Source organism: Hydra vulgaris, chromosome 06, assembly GCF_038396675.1.
Source record: "Hydra vulgaris chromosome 06, alternate assembly HydraT2T_AEP".
Lineage (NCBI taxonomy): Eukaryota > Metazoa > Cnidaria > Hydrozoa > Anthoathecata > Hydridae > Hydra > Hydra vulgaris.
The window spans coordinates 39,277,501-39,299,427 of record NC_088925.1 but is presented as its reverse complement, the minus strand read 5'-3'; the positions used below and the strand labels follow the sequence as shown (position 1 = coordinate 39,299,427).

The following is a 21,927-nucleotide window of genomic DNA, read 5'->3' as shown; positions in this document are numbered from 1 at the left end:
TGAATAAATACATTTGTATGTGAGTGTATGTAGGTGCGAATGTGTATTTCTGTATGCATATGTATATGTATGTGTATATGTATGTGTGTAAGCATGTGTGTGTATGTATATCTATTTTATTTTTGTTATGCTTTTTGTCATTTGAATTTTTTAATAGTATTACTTCTTTTATTGTTAAATATATTCTTATTTTTGATCTTTTTTGTTTTTTATCATTTTTATTATAATTATTGTTATGATTGGTATGATTATTTTAAATTTTATTATTATTTTTCCTATCATCTTGTTTTCTATTTAAGTAATTGTTTTATGTCAGTGTTAGTTACATTTTATCAGCTTTTAACTGTTTGTAACTTAGTCTAACTTTGTATATATTGCAATTGTGTTTATAAAATCAAGTAGCTTATCATTATTTTTATTATTAGTACGGTTTATTATTATTATTATTATTATTGTTATTATTATTATTATTACTATTATTAATATTGTGATTCTTGATTTGATTCTTTATAATAATGTTTATTAATACCATTATTAACATTATTATAATTATTAATTAGAATTATTATAATAAATTGCAGAATATGTGTATGACTATTACAAAAAGCTATACAAAATATAAAAACACATAAATATAAACACACATATTTACCTTCCAATACTGAGAAAAGACCTTTGAATTGCTTTGAATTTTCTTCATCTAATATATAACTTATCTCTGCACCAATATTACTCACTAACTTTGATGTTGGAATTTTTTCAGCAAATAAGGATTTTGTTTTTGTTTCCTTGAAATTATTCCCTTTAACAAGAGTAAGATGATATCCAACACCATATCTAAATTCATTAAATAAAGTTAAAATCAAAACACTACTGCAGCAAGTTTTTATCAATGTCAATTTTGAAACCTTTTTTTAAGAAACAACGATGAACCACAGCATTTCAGCTTGCCTTCTGCCATTATGGCAATGCGATCAGCAAGATAGTCTGCTTCATCCCTAAAATTACCATAAAAATTTTAACATAAGATTTTAAGGCCCTTTCTTATTAGCTTACCACCTCATTTAGCTATTTTTAAAATTTTTTAAAGTTTCTATCTCACTAATAAAACAAGTACTTACATAAAATGGGTTGTTAGAATAATAGTTTTATTTTTCCTGTATTTTTGAAGTAGACCCCATGTTGCACGTCTAGCATAAGGATCCATTCCTGAAGTTGGTTCATCAAGAAATACTGTTTCTGAACCCCCAATCAATGCAATGGCGCAACTAAATTAATAATGATAATTTAATTTTTAAGATTGTTGCAAGAAATTTTAATTACCTTAAATCAAAGATTAATGAACAACTTTTATATGCATTTGGAAATAGAAATAAATAATATAATAAACTGCTAACTTAAATAACTTATACAATATAAAAACAAATATATTTCAAACAAATTTAGTTTTTAATCTAAAGGTTTAACAACAACAACAACAAAAAAAAGCAGAAATAAAGAAACATATCAAATAAACTATAATAAGTAAATAAAAAATTTTAAAAGTAACCAAGACAAAAAATAAAGGATTATATGAGAAAAATTTTAAAACGAATAATAAAATTAAAACTATGCTTATTAAAACATATTTGTTTGTTTTTTATATTAAAAAAAGGATTTATTTTATTTGTAAATTCATTGGTAAATAAAAAAGACTGAAAAATTTTTCAGCTTTTTTATTTACCAATGAATATACAAATAAAAAATAGAATACCAATATACCAATGAATTTCTAGTAACTTTTTGAATATTAATAAAATTTTTCTGATATAACAATATAGCATTATTTTACCTTATTACTAATCTTGATCTAATTTTAGTGGAATAGAAGTTTAACACTAGATTTCAATAATACTTTAAGCAACTTTGGTTTCACTGCCTATATTAAAAAAGCAATAATTTTTTCTAACAGAAAAAATAAATTAAAGGTCTATTAGATAATAACCAATATATGTTGATTTAATGTCTATTGAAAAATATGTGAATCAACATCTGTAACATGTCATTCTTTATAACATCTGGAGCATGTCCTGCTTCATAACATCTGCAAATGTCATTCTTCATAACATCTGTAACATATTGATCTTCATAACAACTGTAACATGCCATTAACATTGGCACACGTTGTTTTTCATAACACGTTGTTCTTTGTAACATCTGTAAGATATTGTTCTTCATAACATGTTGTTCTTTATAACATCTGTATCATGTTGTTCTTCATAACATCTGTACTATGTTGCTTTTCGTAACATGATGTTCTTCATAGCATCTATAACCTGTTGTTTTTCATAACACGTTGTTCTTCATAACATCTGTAACATATTGTTCTTCATAACATGTTGTTCTTCATAACATGTTGTTCTTTATAACATCTTTATAACATCTGTAACATGTTGTTCTTCATAACATCTGTAACATGTTGCACTTCATAACATATTGTTCTTTATAACATCTTTATAACATCTGTAACATGCTGTTCTTCATAACATGTTGTTCTTTATAACATCTTTATAACATCTGTAACATGCTGTTCTTCATAACATGTTGTTCTTTATAACATCTGTATCATGTTGTTCTTCATAATATGTTGTTTTTCATAACATCTGTAACATGTTGCACTTCATAACATGTTGTTCTTCATAACATCTGTAACATGTTACACTTCATAACATGTTGTTCTTTATAACATCTTTATAACATCTGTAACATGTTGTTCTTCATAACATCTGTAACATGTTGCACTTCATAACATGTTGTTCTTTATAACATCTTTATAACATCTGTAACATGTTGTTCTTCATAACATCTGTAACATGTTCTTCACAATATTTGAACCTTTTATTTTTCTTACTTTTATGCTACACATTAATACACATTTTAGTACAATGATTAAAAAAGAATTTTGACTACTTAAATCATCTTAAAAATTTTTTAATGAAAGAGTGTTTTTATGGCCAACATTATAGATTGTGAGCTTGTTACATTATTTGATAGATTGATGTCATTCAAGTAAATGGCTAAAAAAATGCTAATTTTTTGTTTTCATAAACATTTAAAAACGAACCTACATAAAATGGATCAAACAGAAATCTAGGAGTGGAAGAAAGAATGGTTTCAGTATATAAAACTTGTTAAAAAATTTCTGTATTATTGAAAATGATGAAACTTATATCAAGTATGATCATCTGCAAATAAGCAATTTTAGCATGAACCGACATATCATTACACAATGGTAGTATGTATTTTAGTATGAACAACTCCACTATGAACAACATAATAAAAACAATTTAAGGATTATACATTCAGTTAAAAAATATATTTAAAAAACATTTAATTTCTTTCCAAAAATATAATAAATAAATGAATATTCCAAAATAGTTTAAAAACATGGTTAATTGTAACTTAAAAAACATTAATTTTGGCAGAGTTTACACAAATGAAATTCTTGGTTTTCCTCTCTAAATGCATTAAAATGTGTTTTTATCCTTAAATGCACAAAATTGTATTTTGACAGGGATATTTTGTCCTGGGTTGCTTTTACAGATCACCAAAAATTTTATTTATATGGAACTTTTTAAACAAACAAAATAAATTTATAAATTATAAAAAATATTTACTTCAGTTTTCTTTTCATACCACCAGAAAGTGTTGATGATTGCTGATTAGCTTTGTCATGAAGTTGAATGTCCAACAACATTTGATCAATCTCTGTACATGCTTTATCTTTAGAAATACCCTGAATACAATTATATATTATTATTATTTTATTCTTTTTGATGTAAAAGGTAAATTATAGGATAACTCAACATAATTTATATTATATACATTGTTCAATTAGAATTATAAAACTTGTCATTTAAACCTAATTATTATTCTTTATTATTGTTTAAGATTACTTTTAAAATAAATTTTAAATTGTAAGATTCTTTTCATTTCAAAAATGCTTTTAAAATTTGTTTATAATTTAAAATCTATTGTTATTTTTCTTTGTCCTCTCAATGATTATTTTATTGATTGCTATAAATTAATATCTTTATGAATAAAAATTAAAAAGTTAAATGAAAATATTTCCATTTTTCATTCATAGTTGGGTATTATCAATAGAAAAATACTTGTTAGCAAAATAATTAAGTATTTTTAAAAACTAACAATTTCAAAAGAAGTTTGGTTATGTCTATAAAAATATTGTATAGTAATGGTCATTGATCCCAATTTATTTTGAGTATTTTTATGATTTGTTTAATTAAAGTTTAAAACCGATTTTAAGTTTTATAGTTTTGTTTGCAACTAAAATTTCCATTAGTGAAACTTTGTCAGCTCATTTGCTTAAATAATTAAGAGTTTTTTAAAATAAATGTAAATGTGATTTTTTTAAAATCCAGAAAACTCTTGATATCTCTACCCTTAAGGGGATTGGGAAAAGAGTTTGAGATATCGAGAGTTCAAGATATCAAGAAAGGGGTTAAAAATAAGTAAAATTGTCTAACTTTTGTTAAAAACAAGTTATTTTTTTGATAAAAATCAAAAATTTCTAATTGAACATCAGATGGGTGTGATAAGATTTTGACATAATACCTTTGTCAACCCTATTTTCAACTTCATCATGGTCATTTTCAAAATTAGGATCTAAAATCTGAGCAATGATTTCAGCACAGTAGCATGTGAACCGGTGGTTACTACACCACAATCTAAACCAATGTAAGATTTTGCTGAGAGGTCTTCTTGAACATCACTTGGATCTGCTCTTGCAAACGATCAAGTTCTGTCAAAGATTTGAAAGGAAATTATCATCAGCAGCTGCAATATGCTGGTTTGTTTTGCTGATACTAGCTTTTTTTAAAACAATTGATCAGTCTCCTTTAACACAGCATTCAAAGAAAAAACAATACCTTTTATTGCTTGAAGGACATAATTTTTTGACAGGGGTTTGTTATAATCAACAGCCTTGATACACAGATGCACAATTTTGTGAAGATAGTGAGCTTTAAGACTTTGTATTATGCCTTGATCCATAGCCTGAAGGTGTTAAGGGGAAGAAATATCAGGTTGATGTTGCTTACCCCTTCAATGTGTGGATGGGCAGAAGAGTTAACTACCAAGAGTGCTACTTTCCTGTCCTGAGCACAAAAAGATGAATCAAGCTTCTTTGCCCATTCTGTTAAAAAAGACTCTATTCATGCAACTTTTTAGCTAATTCTTATATGTGCAAGGGAGTTGTTTGATGTGCTTAAAACTTCATGGGGTTTTAGATTTTCCAATCCAATAACAAACATAGTTAATTTTACTCCTGTTGCACTTACTTCTGCCATTCCTTCAAGTCCAAAAGTCCTAAAATAGTCCAAACTCATCAAAATTGAAAATGTTTTTATGTCTGCAATTCAAAAGAAATGTTAGAAGTGTAGCTTCATTCCATGAAGCAGTCAAAAATAATAAATTAATCTTTTAAAGAAATACTTTTCAGAAATTCGATTTATAAAAAATATTGAATTTAAAAATTTCAAAAATTTCATAGCAATACTTTTCAAAAATTAGAATTTTAAAAAATTAAATGTTATTAAAACATTTCTTGAAATTGTTCAAATGTTTGAGATAACAAGAGAAAATTGCCTGTGGACCAAAAATATTGTTTGAGATATCAAAAAATTCAAGATATTGAGGGGATTTTAGCCTAAACGAATACGTAATGTCTATGGGACTGGAAAAAAAGTTTAAGATGCTTAAAGAAGTTATATTTTTATAAAACTCGAATTCGTGTTGAAATTTCATGTCAAGTTTTTTAAATTCTTTTTTGAAAGAATTTGAAAAACGTGATTTTTAAAAAATATACGATCACTTTATTTTTTTACCACTATTTACTGATAATGTCTCTCAATAGTAGTTAAAAAATATGTCCAATTAATTAAAAATTTTATTTAAGAGGATTTTTTAAAACTCTTTTAGATTTGGGGGAGTGAGGAGACAGTTAACACCATCTTCCCATATGACACTGGATATAACACAAATACATCTTGCCACCTAGTAAAACATGTTTTATACTTGATTGTTCTTATACTTTTTATACTTTAAATAGACGATGTTGCAGTTATCCCTCTGCTCCTCTGACTATGACTGAATCCTCCTGGATATTCCAGGTAGATTTCAGGGGAATAGATTGAATTCAAGTAATGTTGATTTACTGTTTTGGTAAATTATTAAACAGTAGCAACAATTTTTATGATTTCTTTTTTTAGGTTTGGGGGAGGGGAGCATATCTCATAAGTTAATGATAACACTTTTTAAATATGTAAAATCTTTTCTGACAATTTTTATATAGTATAATAATTTTGCACACTTTAGAAATGATAAAAATATTTACAAAAACAAACTATTTTTGATACTAGGGTGTGTTAAACTACCACAACCAAAGACCTAACTCTAACATACACTTTTCACATGGCAATCTGGCACAAAGTTATATCAACATTTTGTACATCAAAATTACTAATTTTTTATCAGCCTTGCAACTAATAAAAAATGTCTACTTGTTTTACTTCTTGTTAAGTATTGCAAAAATTTAGTAATATTTAAGACAATGAAAAAACTGAAGCAAGGATATCTCTTTTTTGAAATAATGCAAAAAAAATTTAATATAAAAAAAAATAATTCAAAAAGATTTTTATTACAGTTTTAGTAGTACCTTTATTGGAAGATAGAGAATTAACAAATCAACAAAATTTAAAAATAATTTTAACAATTCTTTTAAAACTTTTTTGTTGACAAGTACAGAACATTCTGTGAATGATATTGACCTGTACAAAAATTTCTGTGCAATCTGTTAACTACCTTGCTTTTAATAGAACTACATTCAAATAGAAAGCTCCTAGGATTCTACCTACAGTCATATGCTTCCCACACTCTAAAAAGAAAAATTTATAAACATAAGATAATTTAAAACATACTTTTAAACCAGTAAAAAATTCTAAGTGTTCTCTGACAGTAAGGCGATCAAACAAGACGTTATGCTGAGGGCATAAACCAAGGCTATCACGAATTCTGTCCATTTCTTTAAAAATACTTTTACCATTAATTGTAGCAGTGCCACTAGTAGGTGTATACAGCCCAGTCAGAATAGACATTGTTGTTGTCTTACCTGCATTTAAAAATTTAAAACTAAGTTTTGATAATAATAATGATGATGATGATGATGATGATGATGATGATAATGATGATGATGATGATGATGATGACCATATGGATGTGCAGTAATGCAACAAAAATGTTCTGTATTAGAATGTGTTTGTTTGTTAAAGCATCTCTTGTTCGTTATTGCAACCTTTTTGTTCGTTATTGCAACGCTGTATTTGCTTTTGCAACTTGTATAAATCTTTTTTCTTTATAAACTGGTTTCATCGTCAGTCGTCACAAAAAAATCTTAGTTCAAAGTTAGTTAAATTTGTTTAATAAGTGAAGTAAAATATATTGGCATTACAACAAAAATGTATTTTTATGAGTGAATTTATGGAAATTTAATACATATCAATAGCTTATAAAACCACCATGTGTTTATAGTTTTAAAATTCTTCTACTCAATTTGTATTTATAAATCTAATAAAAAAAAAGCATAAAAATGCTTTTTTGTGTTGAAATTAGTTTTTTGTTTTTTTTTCGAGTAAAACACATTTTAAAGTTTATCTAACTTCACAAACCAATTTTTGATATACCTAAAGGATAAAGTAAAAGTTGACTTAAATCACTTTGATTCTAGATGGTTAGAATCTGAGTGGTGTAAGTCAACCTCTACCCAATAATTAAGTAAAATTTGACATTAAACATAATTCTAACCAGCTTATAATATAAACTGGTTAAATCAGAGTGATTTAAGTCACTTTTAAATTGACATAAAAGATATAAATTTTATCTCTTAAGACTTAAGAGATAAAAATTAACTTAAAAATGACTTAAATTTTAGTTAAGTATATAGTTTATGCTTTTTGTTTTGAAATATCAAAAGATTTTATTTAAAGAGAATAAAATTTGGATTATCAATTACTCCTATTGCTTATTTAACACAGGACAAAAGCTTATCTAGTGGTGGTTGTGATAAAGAACTCTATTAAGATAGCTTAGGTGTGGAAACTTATATCCGAACTTATTACTTTCCTTTTTTTATTTGTAAACATAATCTTAAAATTTTAGATGGTATATTCTTAAACAATAATATAATAATTTCAAACAAGTTTAAGTAGAATTTACAACAGATATGATATTTTGCATAAGGTATACTTGTTATCTTCATAAATGTTAAGATTTCATAAAATAATTGAAGTTTTTTTCTTGTTTAATTTTTAATGTGTATTTAAGTAATATGTGACAAAAACTTTCAATCATACTCCAACATTATTATCTTTTGTTTCTACAAAAGATAATGTTTATAATAAAATTCAAAGAAAAATTAAAGAATTTTATGTTTACAATAGTTTAATTTAAATGCTTCATCGATGATCAAGTTGATTTATTTGGCAAGTTTAATCAAAACTATGTAATAAAGTCAAAAAATTAATAAAGTTGCTCAATATGTTTCCGACCTGTGAATTGATTGTAAACATATGTACAAGCTTAATAAAGTTTTTCATGTTAATGCAACTTTATTTTTTTCTTCAGTTATATAGTTGCAAGAGTAACCTACTTAAATGTGATGGAAAAGATTAAAAGTATTTAAACTTGTAATATATTTTATATCACTTTCAAAATTGTTTGCACAAATATTTAAATATTCAGTTATCAAATCCACCCTAAGACCACAGAAATTCATCAAATCTTTAATTTTGTTTTTTCTATTCTTCATTTCAAGAAATTCATGCAAAACACAATTATTTTACCTAGTTTTTTAATTACTAATTAGTTTTTAAAACTTGTCATGACTATGATGATTACTATAATTTTATTGTAGTGAAAACTTTATTATCGCAAAATTAAAAAAAAATATGCAGAAATAGAAAAAAATAGACTTGCACATGAAGAGAGTTTTTCATCTCTTTTTGGTGAAAATAAAATCCTAAACTGTGCCCTTTAACGTAACTTTCAACATTCTGTGATTGTTATTAAGTTTAAATTTTTATAAAATTATAAATATCTTTTCTTTTTTTAAAGATAAAGATGGATGTTTATAAGTTACTGGATCATATTTTTGAAACACCTTGCTCTACTGATGTCACCATCTGAAGCCTTTCTTACTTTTTAATAATACCTGATTCAATATCATGCCATGTGCAAAAATAGGCATTTGAACACAATTAAGAACATCATTTCTCAGAAAAATTTAAAAGCGCTCATTTAAATTTTTCTGAAAAAAACTTTAATGCTTTGAGTCAGAAGATTTATTTTAAAAATAACAATTTAAAGTTTCAAAATCAATTTTCTTCAACCATCACAACACAGACTGCAGTGCATGATTTTTTAAATTATATTAACTTGATCCTATATATTTGTACTATCATATCAAAAAGTTCTTTTATAATTTATTTTGCTCTTATTGCATTTATATTTTTATGTATTTAATATTCATAATTTACTCTACTTGTTAAAACTTTTGGTTCACTTAATAAATTTAACAAGATGCACAAAAAAAAAAAAAGATTTTTATTACTGTATGTATTTACTTATATTGTTTACAATAAAATAATCATACTTTCAGCAAAATAGGACTTTATTTTAAAGATTATGCAGTACTTTTTTTTTTTTTTTTAAAGATACATTTCTCCAATAGTTTTGAATTACTCATATTGTTTACAATAAAGAAATCTTTCAATAAAAAAGATGATTTTATAAAAAATCTTTTCAAATTGTTAAAATTTTGAAAGGTGGATTTTTTAGTTTACAGTTTGGTTTAAAGAAAATGAATTAAAAAAACATATCTAAATGTCATTTTCATGATCTCCATGCATAAACTCTCTTTTTCTATGCATTCCGTAATGCAATGCATTTTTTCGATGCATTCCGTAACACATTTTTTTAAACAGCTCTTATATGAGCAGCTTTTGCTCAAAATTTTTTACAAATACAACTAAAAAAATTAAAAATTTCTAAGCGGTACAGTTAAATTCTAAAAACCTGTGTGCCTATGACCATGTTGCAATAACAAACAAAGAAATATATACTGATGATGGTGCGGATGATAATGATGATGATTATATAGATGATGATGATGATGATGATACTGCTGCTGCAGCTGTTGGTGATACAATATAAAATCAAAAAACAAAATTTACTAAAACAAAAATACATTTAAACTAACCAGCACCATTGTGACCTAACAAGCAGGTGATTTGTCCTTTGTACATGTTTAATGAAAGTCTATCTACAGCAACTTTATCTCCAGTAGCTCCCTTAAAAACAATTTTATATATTTAACGACTTTTAATTGTAAACAACTAGTTTAATGAGATCAGCAGCCATATTCACATCTCTCCGTTAAACCCTGCAATAAGCTATTGGCTGGTTAAAAGTAAAACAGTAGTTTTTAACGCCAGCAATAAACTCGTATTCTAATGTCTCCATTTAATTAAAGGCAGGAGTAAATTTAGTTATTGCTATAATATATACTATATCAAACTTATATGATTTATCCCTGACTTGTAAAAAAGTTAATGTATACTATTTTTACACTTAATAGATTTTAAAACAAATGTTATTATAAAATGAAATGTATTTTGCATTTGATTACGCACTGTTACGAGCATATATGTATGTTAAATATATATATATATATATATATATATATATATATATATATATATATATATATATATATATATATTAAAAACTAAAAGTTTATATTATATTAATTCGCTTATTGACCGTATTTGCTGATGGAAAACTCGTACATTTTGACTCTTAATGGGCAGAGGGTTTTAAGTGTAAAAAATATTTAGGGCTTAGTTAAACTATCAAGGCAAGTCTAAATATACTTAGTAGACCTCATAATTAACAAAAAGACGTCCTATTTAGATACTTCAACATACATTTCTATAGCTTTAGTTTAGAATCAATTATTAGCAAAAAAGACCACAGCGCTAGAGTACATCAAGAGACAAAATAGATTGTATAACCCAATATACAAAAATATCATTTGCAAACTGCAATCAAACACTTTATCAAAAAAATAGAATTCCAGACAAACAGAATATATATATATATATATATATATATATATATATATATATATATATATATATATATATATATATATATATATATATATATATATATATAGATTGCTCTGTTCTTTTAAGAACATTGAGCACTCTATTGTGTAGAATACTTTTTAAAGTTGTTTAAATATATATATATATATATATATATATATATATATATATATATACACACACACACGCACACACACAAACACATATACATAATATACATTTTGTGTAAACTAATAAATAATGTTATACTTAAATTTTTTTTATGTAGGCATGTATTTTTTATTATAAATTTAAACGTTTGAAACTATTTTTGTCTTTCTAAAAATCATTTGAAAGATAATTTTTTAAGTTACTTAAAATTATGAATAAGTTAAACTAAATCTTCCATTGGGTTGGAATGATTTAATTGCTTTATTTTTTTTTATTTCTATTTTTACAAAAAACTGTTTAAAACTTTTTTTTAACTTGACTAACTAATCAGAGTATAAAATGATTAAAAATTACTACTTTAAATAAACTATTTTTTTTTGCAAACTTTACAAAAAATAAATGTTGATACAATTTAAAAATAATATACATAACACTTTTTAATAATTTAAATAAAATTTGTTCATTCATTAAACAACCATTAGAAGTAATTTGTAAAAGAGTTTTGCGTAACTTTAATAAAACATTTCAAAAGATAAGTTTTCAAATAATTTATTTTAGGCGCATTGGACATTGTCCGGCACATGTCCAGTAAATAAACAACATCTATTGGTCATTTTGTCCAACCCATATTTTATGTACATTTATTTTCTAATCATTTTAGTTGTTCAAAAAATATTAATAAATTTAGTATTGTATACAAACTTTTTATTTTTTATACAAACAAAATTGAAGTTGAATACACGGCTATGTTAATAAAATACATCATTTTTTTGAGTTAATTCATTTTTTAAAAGACGCCAAAGCATTACATTTTTTTGAATAAAATAGCTCGGTTTTTATCATTTATATTAAAACATTGCAATTAGTTATAAATTTAAACTTATAGTTTAGTATTTTTTTTATTTTTTGTCTGATGGTTTTTATAAATTTCAATCAAATATTTTAGCTTTTAAAACTCCTTTAAAATTTATTTTATAAATATTTTAATGTAATAGTTATTTTTACCAATACATTTCATTACACTATTAAATTTGAGTTTTTATGTAATGTTTGTTTTCGCGCTAAAAATTTTCGCTATTGAAAATGTTTATAAAATTAATCCCAGAAGAAGTTTGAAAAGATTTTTTAAAAAATACATATATAAATGTAATTACGTATAACATTCTTTAACAATTAAAATAAAATTGGTTTTTGTGAACATAAATAATTTGTTACTTAACTAAATAAAATAATAAATAATACATTTACATAGTAATTTATGTATTTAATAATTTTGTATTTTTATCATACATTTTTATTATATATTTAATTATGTATTTAATAATTACATAATTTATGTATTTAATATATTCAGGTAATAATTTATGTATTTAATAATTTACAAAGCATTTCACACAGTAGCTAAACTACTATTATATATTACAATTTTTAAAAACTACGTAGTTTTTAAAAAACGTAATATAAATATATTTTCCTTTTCAAATTTTAGTTTTTTGAGCTTAGATTTTTTACTTTTCTTTAAGATTTTCTGCCAGATAATTTATCTTACGAATTGCGTGGTCAAGTTGTAAAAACAAAATATTTTATGGTATTTAATCGCATTTCTTTAATTTTTATTGGACATGTCTGGCAAACTTGAGTCTTTATCGGACAAATTGTTGAATACTAAAAAGTTTGCTATTTCAAGCCCTGTATATATAAATATGAACATACATATTATATAACATATTATATATATATATATATATATATATATATATATATATATATATATATATATATATATATATATATATATATATATATATATATATATATATATATATATATATATATATATATATATATATATATACAACCCGTAGATGTTGTCCAAAAGTTTTTTCCATATTTTGTTGACCGGAATTATTTTTTTTTATTAATTGATAGACTGCCTGCCCCAACCAAACTCTCAGTTGATGTAGCAACACTCCCTTGCGGGTCAGGCTAAAAGATAGTAGATGTAGCAGCGCTCCCTTGCGGGTCAGGCTATTTGTCAGTCGATGTAGCAGCACTCCCTTGCGAGTCAGGCTATTTGTCAGTCGATGTAGCAGCACTCCCTTGCAAGTCAGGCTATAAGATAGTCAATGTAGCAACACTCCGCGCATGATTTACAGTAAAAAAAAATAAAAATAAAAACATTTTATTTTAAAAATAAAAAATAAAAACATTTTATTAAAAAAAATAAAAATAAAAACATTGTTTATATTGTTAAAAACATTCAGAATGTTTTTAAAACATTCTGGTCAATTAAATTTGCGTTTTTGTGGTTTTTTAAAAAAATGATTTATTTGTAATTAAATTAATGGTTTTTACTTTCGTCCAACACTCAAATGTTGGACGAAAGTCAAAAGTAATTAAAAGTGACGTATGTGTTGGCGTAAGAATCACTTTTTTCCTTCCGCTCTTCCCAAAGACAACAAACTATAGGTCTATATATATATATATATATATATATATATATATATATATATATATATATATATATATATATATATATATATATATATATATATATATATATATATATATATATATATATATACATATATATATATATATATATATATATATATATATATATATGTATATATATTGATATTTACAATATATGCAATAGATATACATATAATATGTATATCTATATAAAATATATATGAATATATATATATATATACATATATATTCATATATATTTTATATAGATATATGTATATATATAGATGTATATATGTAAATATATATATATATATATATATATATATATATATAAATATATATATATATACACATGTATATATGTATATATATATGCATTTATATATATATCTATAAATATATGTACATATATTTTACAAATATATAAAATATATGTATATATATATAGATGTGTGTGTATATATATATATGTATATATATATATATATATATATATATATATATATATATATATATATATATATATATATATATATATATATATATATATATATATATATATATATATATATAGATCTATAGTTTGTTGTCTTTGGGAAGAGCGGAAGGAAAAAAGTGATTCTTACGCCAACACATACTTAGGTCGTTAGGAAAGTTCGTAGAACTCCCCTATTAAAAAAAAAAAAGAAGAGTCTTTTTAAATTTTATTTTATCAAATGTTCAAAATAATGTCCATCGTTATCTATACAAAGTTGCATCCTTTCAAGCCCTTTGTCAAACGTTTTTTTATACTCTTCTTTGAGTATACTTTAAAGTAACTTCGTTGTGCAAGTTTTTTGACTTTCGACGTCAGTATCGTCATCAAGATTTTTTTTTTATCAAATCGAATAGCCAATAATCGGATGGAGCCAAGTCTGGTGAGTATGGTGGGTGGGGAATTATTGTAATTCCAGCTTGGTTTAGACAACTTGTGACGGTTTCAGTCACATGGGGTCGAGCGTTATCATAGAGAAATTTGAAATTTTGAGTGCCTGTTTTAGGTCTTTGCTTATTTATTTCGCATATAAGCGGTTTCAACCAATTTTTTATATAATATTCGCTAGTAATGGTGTCTCCCTTTTCAACATAACCCAAATGAACAACACCTGTTGTTTTGAAGAAGATGTAGAACATGTTTTTCGGCTGAAACCTGTCGCATCTTACTATAGTTCTTGGACTTTCACCTTCACCGACCCAACTAGCATTAGCCGACTTGTGTCCAACTTGTCTCAAATAAAACCACGACTCATCCCCTGTAATAATATCACATAGTCTCCATGGGCCGTTTCTGAAAAGGGCTAAATTTTCCTTACATGCCTCAACTCTATTCTTGCGATTTTGATTAGTTAACTCGTGGGTATCCAACGTGATGTTAGTTTTCTTTTTTTAAGTGCGTTGTGAATGATTTCGTTGATTGTAAAACGATTAACCGATGTCAGGGCTTCAATTATATCATGTGTTGCATGCGGATTTTCTTCAATAATGGCTCGCACACGTTCAATATTCTCAGCTGTATACATGGTTCGAGGGTGCCCTGAGCAAGAATCATCTTCGAGACTCTCTCTACCATCTTTAAATAAAGTAGCCCACTTGGGAACTGTACTATATTTTGGAGCTAGGTTACCATAAACTAAAACCAACTCATCAGATATGGCTTGTGGTGAAACTCCAAGTAGAGCACGGGTTTTAACATATGCTCGATATTCAAATTTTTCCATTTAAAAATTTTTTTTTTATTGTATATAATAAAATTTAAATAACTTTTTTAATAAACATTCAAAATATTTCAACAAGTACTTAAAATGTTCATAATTAAACACAGTTTAAAATGATATATAAATATTTAATTATTTCCTGTCTCATTGTATCTTAACAGATGAAGTTCTACGAACTTTCCTAACAACTTAAGTATATATATATATATATATATATATATATATATATATTTATATATGCATATATATGCATATATATATATATATACACATATATAGCTTATGTTAGTGTATTTTACAAATAGAGTGCTCAACGTTCTTATAGAACATATATATATTTTTTTAGTATCTTAACATTCTTATAAACATTCCTGCAGATACCATGAAATTAAAGCATCTAAAACAGAAACTTAGAGATCTAATAGGGTGTTTTTACTTACAACTAGGTCAAGGAAATAATAGTGAATAGCATTACCCAAAAAAATAATTTATCTTGAAAATTGAGTTACTGTGTTCTTTCTTATCAGAGTAGTATTGTCCGAACCACAAGCTGTAGGGAAGTTTAAGTAAGAAATAAACTTAGCAACAGAAGTAAGAATGATTTGGATGTATAACAGTAAGTTAAGCTTTTAACTTATTTTTATATATCATTATAGCAAACATCCAATGGTGTATTTAGCAATACACCATTATTAGGCTTTTGCCTGATTTAACATCAAGTCATTATGGTAAACTGGATATAGCATGATGTAAACAAAACAATGTGAAAGTTTTGCCTAAATCATTGAATCCTCTAAACTACCCAGAATAAAAAATAACATTAAAAAAAACATCAATTACACCCACACACTTTCCTTAAAACCGCCCATGTATATATATAGCGAACAATTTATGTTAGAGGTAAAAAAGGCTTTTTAGCAAACTTATCATGTTTTTGTTCATTTTAATTTTTAATCTGCTTTTACTCTATATGTGGAAATACAAAATACAGCCCCTGAAATTTGCTGATGATAATACTTGATATAAGTTTCATCATTTTCAAAAACACAGAAATTTTTAGAAATTAAATTTTCCTACAACATTATGTTGCGGGTTCTTGAACCTTTTTTCAGTTTAAAAATGTTGGGCACATTTTGTGATTTGATATTTTGATATTTTGAAATTTTACAATAAGACTGAGACAATCAATTTCTTTTAGTGCTTTCCCTTAGTAAGAGGCTTGGGTTGATCTTAAAACTGTTCACCAGTTTTCTAAACAGTTTTCTATTTTGAAAACACTCCTTTCTTCCACTCCTAGATTTCCTTTTGATCAGTTTTGTTTGAGAAAAACATCGAACATGACTAACAGTAAAGGAATGTATTTTGCAACTCTTTTGCTATTGAATTTTAGCACCTATTGTAGGGATGCACCGGAATTCGGTTTTAGTTCATTCCGGTTCTAGCCAGAATTACAATATTTCAGACCGGAATGGAATTTATTTTCTACCTTTATTTTTTAAGACATGAGACACAGACTGTGTAAATTAAATCACAAAAATTATTGTCCTATAGGGCAATGAATAACTATAGGTAAACCTAGGTTAAAAAAAAAACATATTTCTAAACAAACACAATGTAATTTAAGATGCAATAGTCAATTATGCAAGGATTTCTAGAAAATTAGGAATATTGTGGTGCAAAAAGAGTTTCTCTCCAGTTTTTGGGCAGCAAACTAGCTTTTTTTTAAATGAGACTATTCTCAGAGACAGGTAACAAAAATGTTACCTGTGTCTGAGAATAGTCTCATTTAAAATGTTACTTAAATTTATTAATAAGTGCTTAACAAAATCTTATTTTTTCTGTCTGATAAAAAATGACATTTGTTGCTCCAATCTTTAAAAAGTCTGGAGAACAGTCTGGCCCGTATAACTACCATCCAATTAGTCTTCTTTCTATTATTTGCAAGGTCTTTGAGTTTTTAACTTTCAATAATTCATCCTGAGTCTTTTCTCTCTCTCTATTCTCTCTCTGACAATCAATACAGATTTCAATTCTCTCATTCAACTGCTGATTTTCTGACATAACAGAATGGTTTGAGCATTAGATAGAAACGACAAAGTCTTTTACTTTCAACATATCATAGACTTTCAATAGTCTGGCAAGCTAGTCTCCAACATAAGCTTTTTCATTCAGTATATGGAAAAATTTTCAAAGTTTAATCACTTCTTTTCAACTGCAGCATTAAAATTGTACTAAGTGGACAACACTCTCCTACATTTCCAGTAGCCTCTGAGGAACCACAAGATTTCATCCTTGGTTCAGTATTACTTCTTACTTATATAAATGATTCCTAATCTTACCTGGAAAATGACTGTTTTTGCTAGTACAACATCAGCCTTGACAAAACCTCATTAATTTTTGATTGCTTAGAATTGCAGTCAATCTTGAATGTAACTTTTTTTCTGTGACAGCTTGGAGTTTTGTAGTGACTGGTAAATTTTATCCCAAACAAAACTCTTTAATTGGTAATAATTATTGCAATCATAATGGTCTGTTGAATGAATATAAACATCCTTACTGGAGTAAATGACAATATTCAAGTCCTTTAATTTACCCTTTGTTGGATTACCTTTCACTACAGATATACAATTTATAATTTTTTAACGAAAATTTAAGTAATGCACATGAAAAAAATTAATTAAAAAAGCTAAGAAAAACTATACAAGTTTCTAAACCTTTCTTAATTCTCTTAATTTTAATAAATTTTAATTTACTACTTAATGTTATTTACTACTTAATGTAATTTACTACTTAATGTAATTTACTACTTAATGTAATTTACTACCTAATGTAATTTACTACTTAATGTAATTTACTACCTAATGTAATTTACTACTTAATGTAATTTACTACTTAATGTAATTTACTACTTAATGTAATTTACTAATTAATGTTATTTACTACTTAATGTAATTTACTACTTAATGTAATTTACTACTTAATGTAATTTACTACCTAATGTAATTTACCACTTAATGTAATTTACTACTTAATGTAATTTACTACTTAATGTAATTTACTAATTAATTTATTCAACTCATTTAAAAAAAAAGTGTTTTGAAAATCCGTCTTATTTGGACCAAAACTTACTTGCTTGGCTCAGGCTTGTGAACATATGAAACAAAATTAAATTAAATTAAATTAAAACCTTATAAACTTTGCGTAACTCTTTTATGCAAACACCTATTTCTAAACCAACTGGTTCTGCTTCACAATTTTCTGAATCCACCAATTTAGAATCAATTTGATTTAGAGCAATATTCTTTATGTGTTTAGATCCACACCAATAAGAGCATTGAAATGGAAAATAAAATGGTCGCGGAACACCAAATTCTCCAGGGAAAACATTTTCAATGTACCTAAAAATAATTATATAAATTCCAAAGAAATTCCAAGGGAAATATTTACTGTGGCACACTTTAAATAATTTTTTACAAAATTTTTTTTACTGAAAACATATTTTAACTAAAACTTGTTTACAGTTATTGTTACAGTATTCAGAAAAAAATGATAAAGAAACAAAGTATTCCATAATATTTTGTTCATAGTTTCGTATATCTTTTTTTTGTAAAGTTTATGTCAGAGCCTATTTGAGAACTTTGCTTTATTTTTTATGGTGTATGGTAATAAAATATCTAATACACAATATTTGTATAAAATATATAAATTATATTGCTTTGGTATGTGTACCTTATTATAGGTAACAACTAATCTATCGCCTAAAGTTTTAGGGTTAAATACTTTTAAAAAACCCTATTAATGCATTTCGAAAATTAAAAAAAAAAAGAAAAATTCTAGATTAAAACTCGCCTTATTTAGAGCAAGTTTTTTCTACAGAACTCAGGAAAGTCTTTACAACTATTTATAGTTAATTCTTACCAAGTTAATATTCCATAGAAAAAACAATCGAATATAAGCATTCCAAATGCTTGACCTATTGTAAAATTGTCATCTACAGTAAAGTAACTGTTCAAATTATTGAACTGGACACCAACTTTACCAGCTTCCCATTGTGAAATTAACTGAACAATTATTCCAAGACAAGTGTTAGGCAAAATACAAGAGCCAGTTTTTCCAGCTCTAAAAATAATTACATACATTACAAAATAAAAAATTACTTTAAATATTTCATATAAAAATAAATATACCTTGACAAAGTCTTAAAAGATTGATCATCCGAAAAGGAAAGGTAAGGAGCAAGAGAAGCAAACCATAGTAATGCACCAAACAACATTCCACGAACTGCATTAGAAAACAATACGCTAAAAAGATAGTAAAAAAAGATTGAATTTGTTAGGTTTCAGTTAATAAAATGATTTGTATTATTATATTTTAAAAATAGCAATATATATGCAAACTAAATGACATAATTTATGAATATTCATTATCTTGCAAAGTATGGACATAAAAAATGGTGATATATTTAGATGAACAACATTTTACAAACTGTACAACAAAATAATTATATAAAGTAACAACTAACTTATATAAATATATAAATAATAGGTCAAAAAAATAATACTTTATTTTTATTTTATTTGGTAAATTTTTTTACACATTTAAATTAGTAAAACTATTTCAATAATTTTTTTACATATTTAAATTAGTAAAACATTGTTTCAAATATTATTGCTATTAATTTACATAATTGTAAGGTTAAACATATTGTAAGAACTATAGTAACTTTATAGTTCTTAGAGAAATATTTGATAACAGTTTTTTGTAAAATCAAAAAAAGAGATGCTAATTACTCAGTGAAATTTTTAATATTTTTATTATTGTTAACATTTTAAGAACTTGTTTGTAAGCAATTTTGAGAAACAAGATAATCTTGTAAACTATTTGGAGAAACAAAATAATCATGAAAGCTATTTGGAGAAACAAAATAATCTGGTAAGGTATTTGGAGAAACAAGGTAATCTAGTAAGGTATTTGGAGAAACAAGATAATCTTGTTAGGTATTTAGAGAAACAAGATGAAAAAGCCTGGTGTTAGATCTAGAAACAAGTGAAAAAGCCTGGTGTGCACATAAATTATGATTGTACTCAATCATGAAATTTTTTTTAAGCTAAAATTGGCTGAGTTAGTTCTAATGGAAATCATACTTCATAAAAAACGAGGTTAATGCATGCCAGGAAATTTGACTGAATGGGAACTATTTTACAAAGGATAAAAATCATGTTTTCTAATGTTTTGTAAAGGTTCTGCTACTTTATGCTTTTAAGAAATTTAATAAAAATAATTTGTACACCTTTGTGCACATAAGGAACTTATGCCATACTAAATTACTTTAAGCACATAAGGTAGATAAAGCACAATACATTACATATGATTTTATAACACGCTAAATTCATGCAAAACAGTTTTTAAATAGGAATTTTTTAATTTTTTCTTAGTCATTAAGCACTTCAACTTAATCAATTGTGTAGCTGGGGAGCAAACACCTGCAAAGCATGGGGGAACTGAGCTGGAAAGGTGCTCCATTGAGGTTTTTGCAAGGGAATGGGGGTAATATATAGTTACAACGCTGTGTTTACTTATTTTTTGTTTATTACTGTTGGTTGTGGCGGATTTGTCTTAACATTTCTGTTTACTTAGGGATTTGCCTTAACATTTTTGTTATTTCAAATCTCGAATGTACACATATGTGTACAAAAAATATATATCTTGAACTGGGTATTTGACCCTAAATAAATTAGTGATATGATATTACTATACAATTACCTATGAGAAGATTGAATTGGTCTAAAGTTAGCTTTTCTAATTAGAGCCTAGGCCTTAAAGGGTTAAAAACTAAATTTTTCATATCACTTTTATTACTAAAAGGAGAATAAAATTTTAAAATGTGCAATTAATTTTGCATACATAGTACTTCATAAGTTACTGTCAATACTAATATTGACAGTAACTTACAGTTAACATCGCCTATACTTTATTTCTAAACTGATTTAAAAACATCTTACATTAAAATCCTTTTCCTTTCTATTGTAAGGCATGATACATACTTTAAAGTGATACAAATAATATAATTCATATTATATGTGCCAAAATTTCACATAATGATTTGAACTGTCAAGAATTATGATCATAATATTATAGTTAAAGTTTATTATGACTTTTAACACAAATAAGTAAACAAAATTTAATTATGTAAAATAAGTAAATAAAGTATAATTATTTTTTTTCATTAATAAAAATTAAATAAAATCATAGATAATCTCTATTACAATAAATAAAATATTGTACAACATATGACAAATATAAAAATTCCTCCCTTTATTTAA

At 25.3% G+C, this 21,927-nt stretch overlaps 1 protein-coding gene across 4 annotated transcripts in view; it reads right to left on the bottom strand.

The window, feature by feature from the left end:
• Nucleotides 1-21,927, bottom strand: part of LOC100210710 (phospholipid-transporting ATPase ABCA3) — a 106,546-nt gene that overhangs the window by 27,069 nt on the left and 57,550 nt on the right. For all 4 annotated transcript variants that reach the window (XM_065800092.1, XM_065800091.1, XM_065800093.1 and 1 more), the window contains exons 12-20: nt 19,792-19,905; nt 19,523-19,723; nt 18,792-19,002; nt 10,313-10,403; nt 6,978-7,168; nt 3,657-3,775; nt 1,122-1,268; nt 909-998; nt 653-837 (exon numbers count right to left, since the gene is read on the bottom strand). In XM_065800092.1, the coding sequence (XP_065656164.1) occupies nt 653-837; nt 909-998; nt 1,122-1,268; nt 3,657-3,775; nt 6,978-7,168; nt 10,313-10,403; nt 18,792-19,002; nt 19,523-19,723; nt 19,792-19,905 (1,349 nt within the window). The remainder of the gene's footprint in view (nt 1-652; nt 838-908; nt 999-1,121; nt 1,269-3,656; nt 3,776-6,977; nt 7,169-10,312; nt 10,404-18,791; nt 19,003-19,522; nt 19,724-19,791; nt 19,906-21,927) is intronic.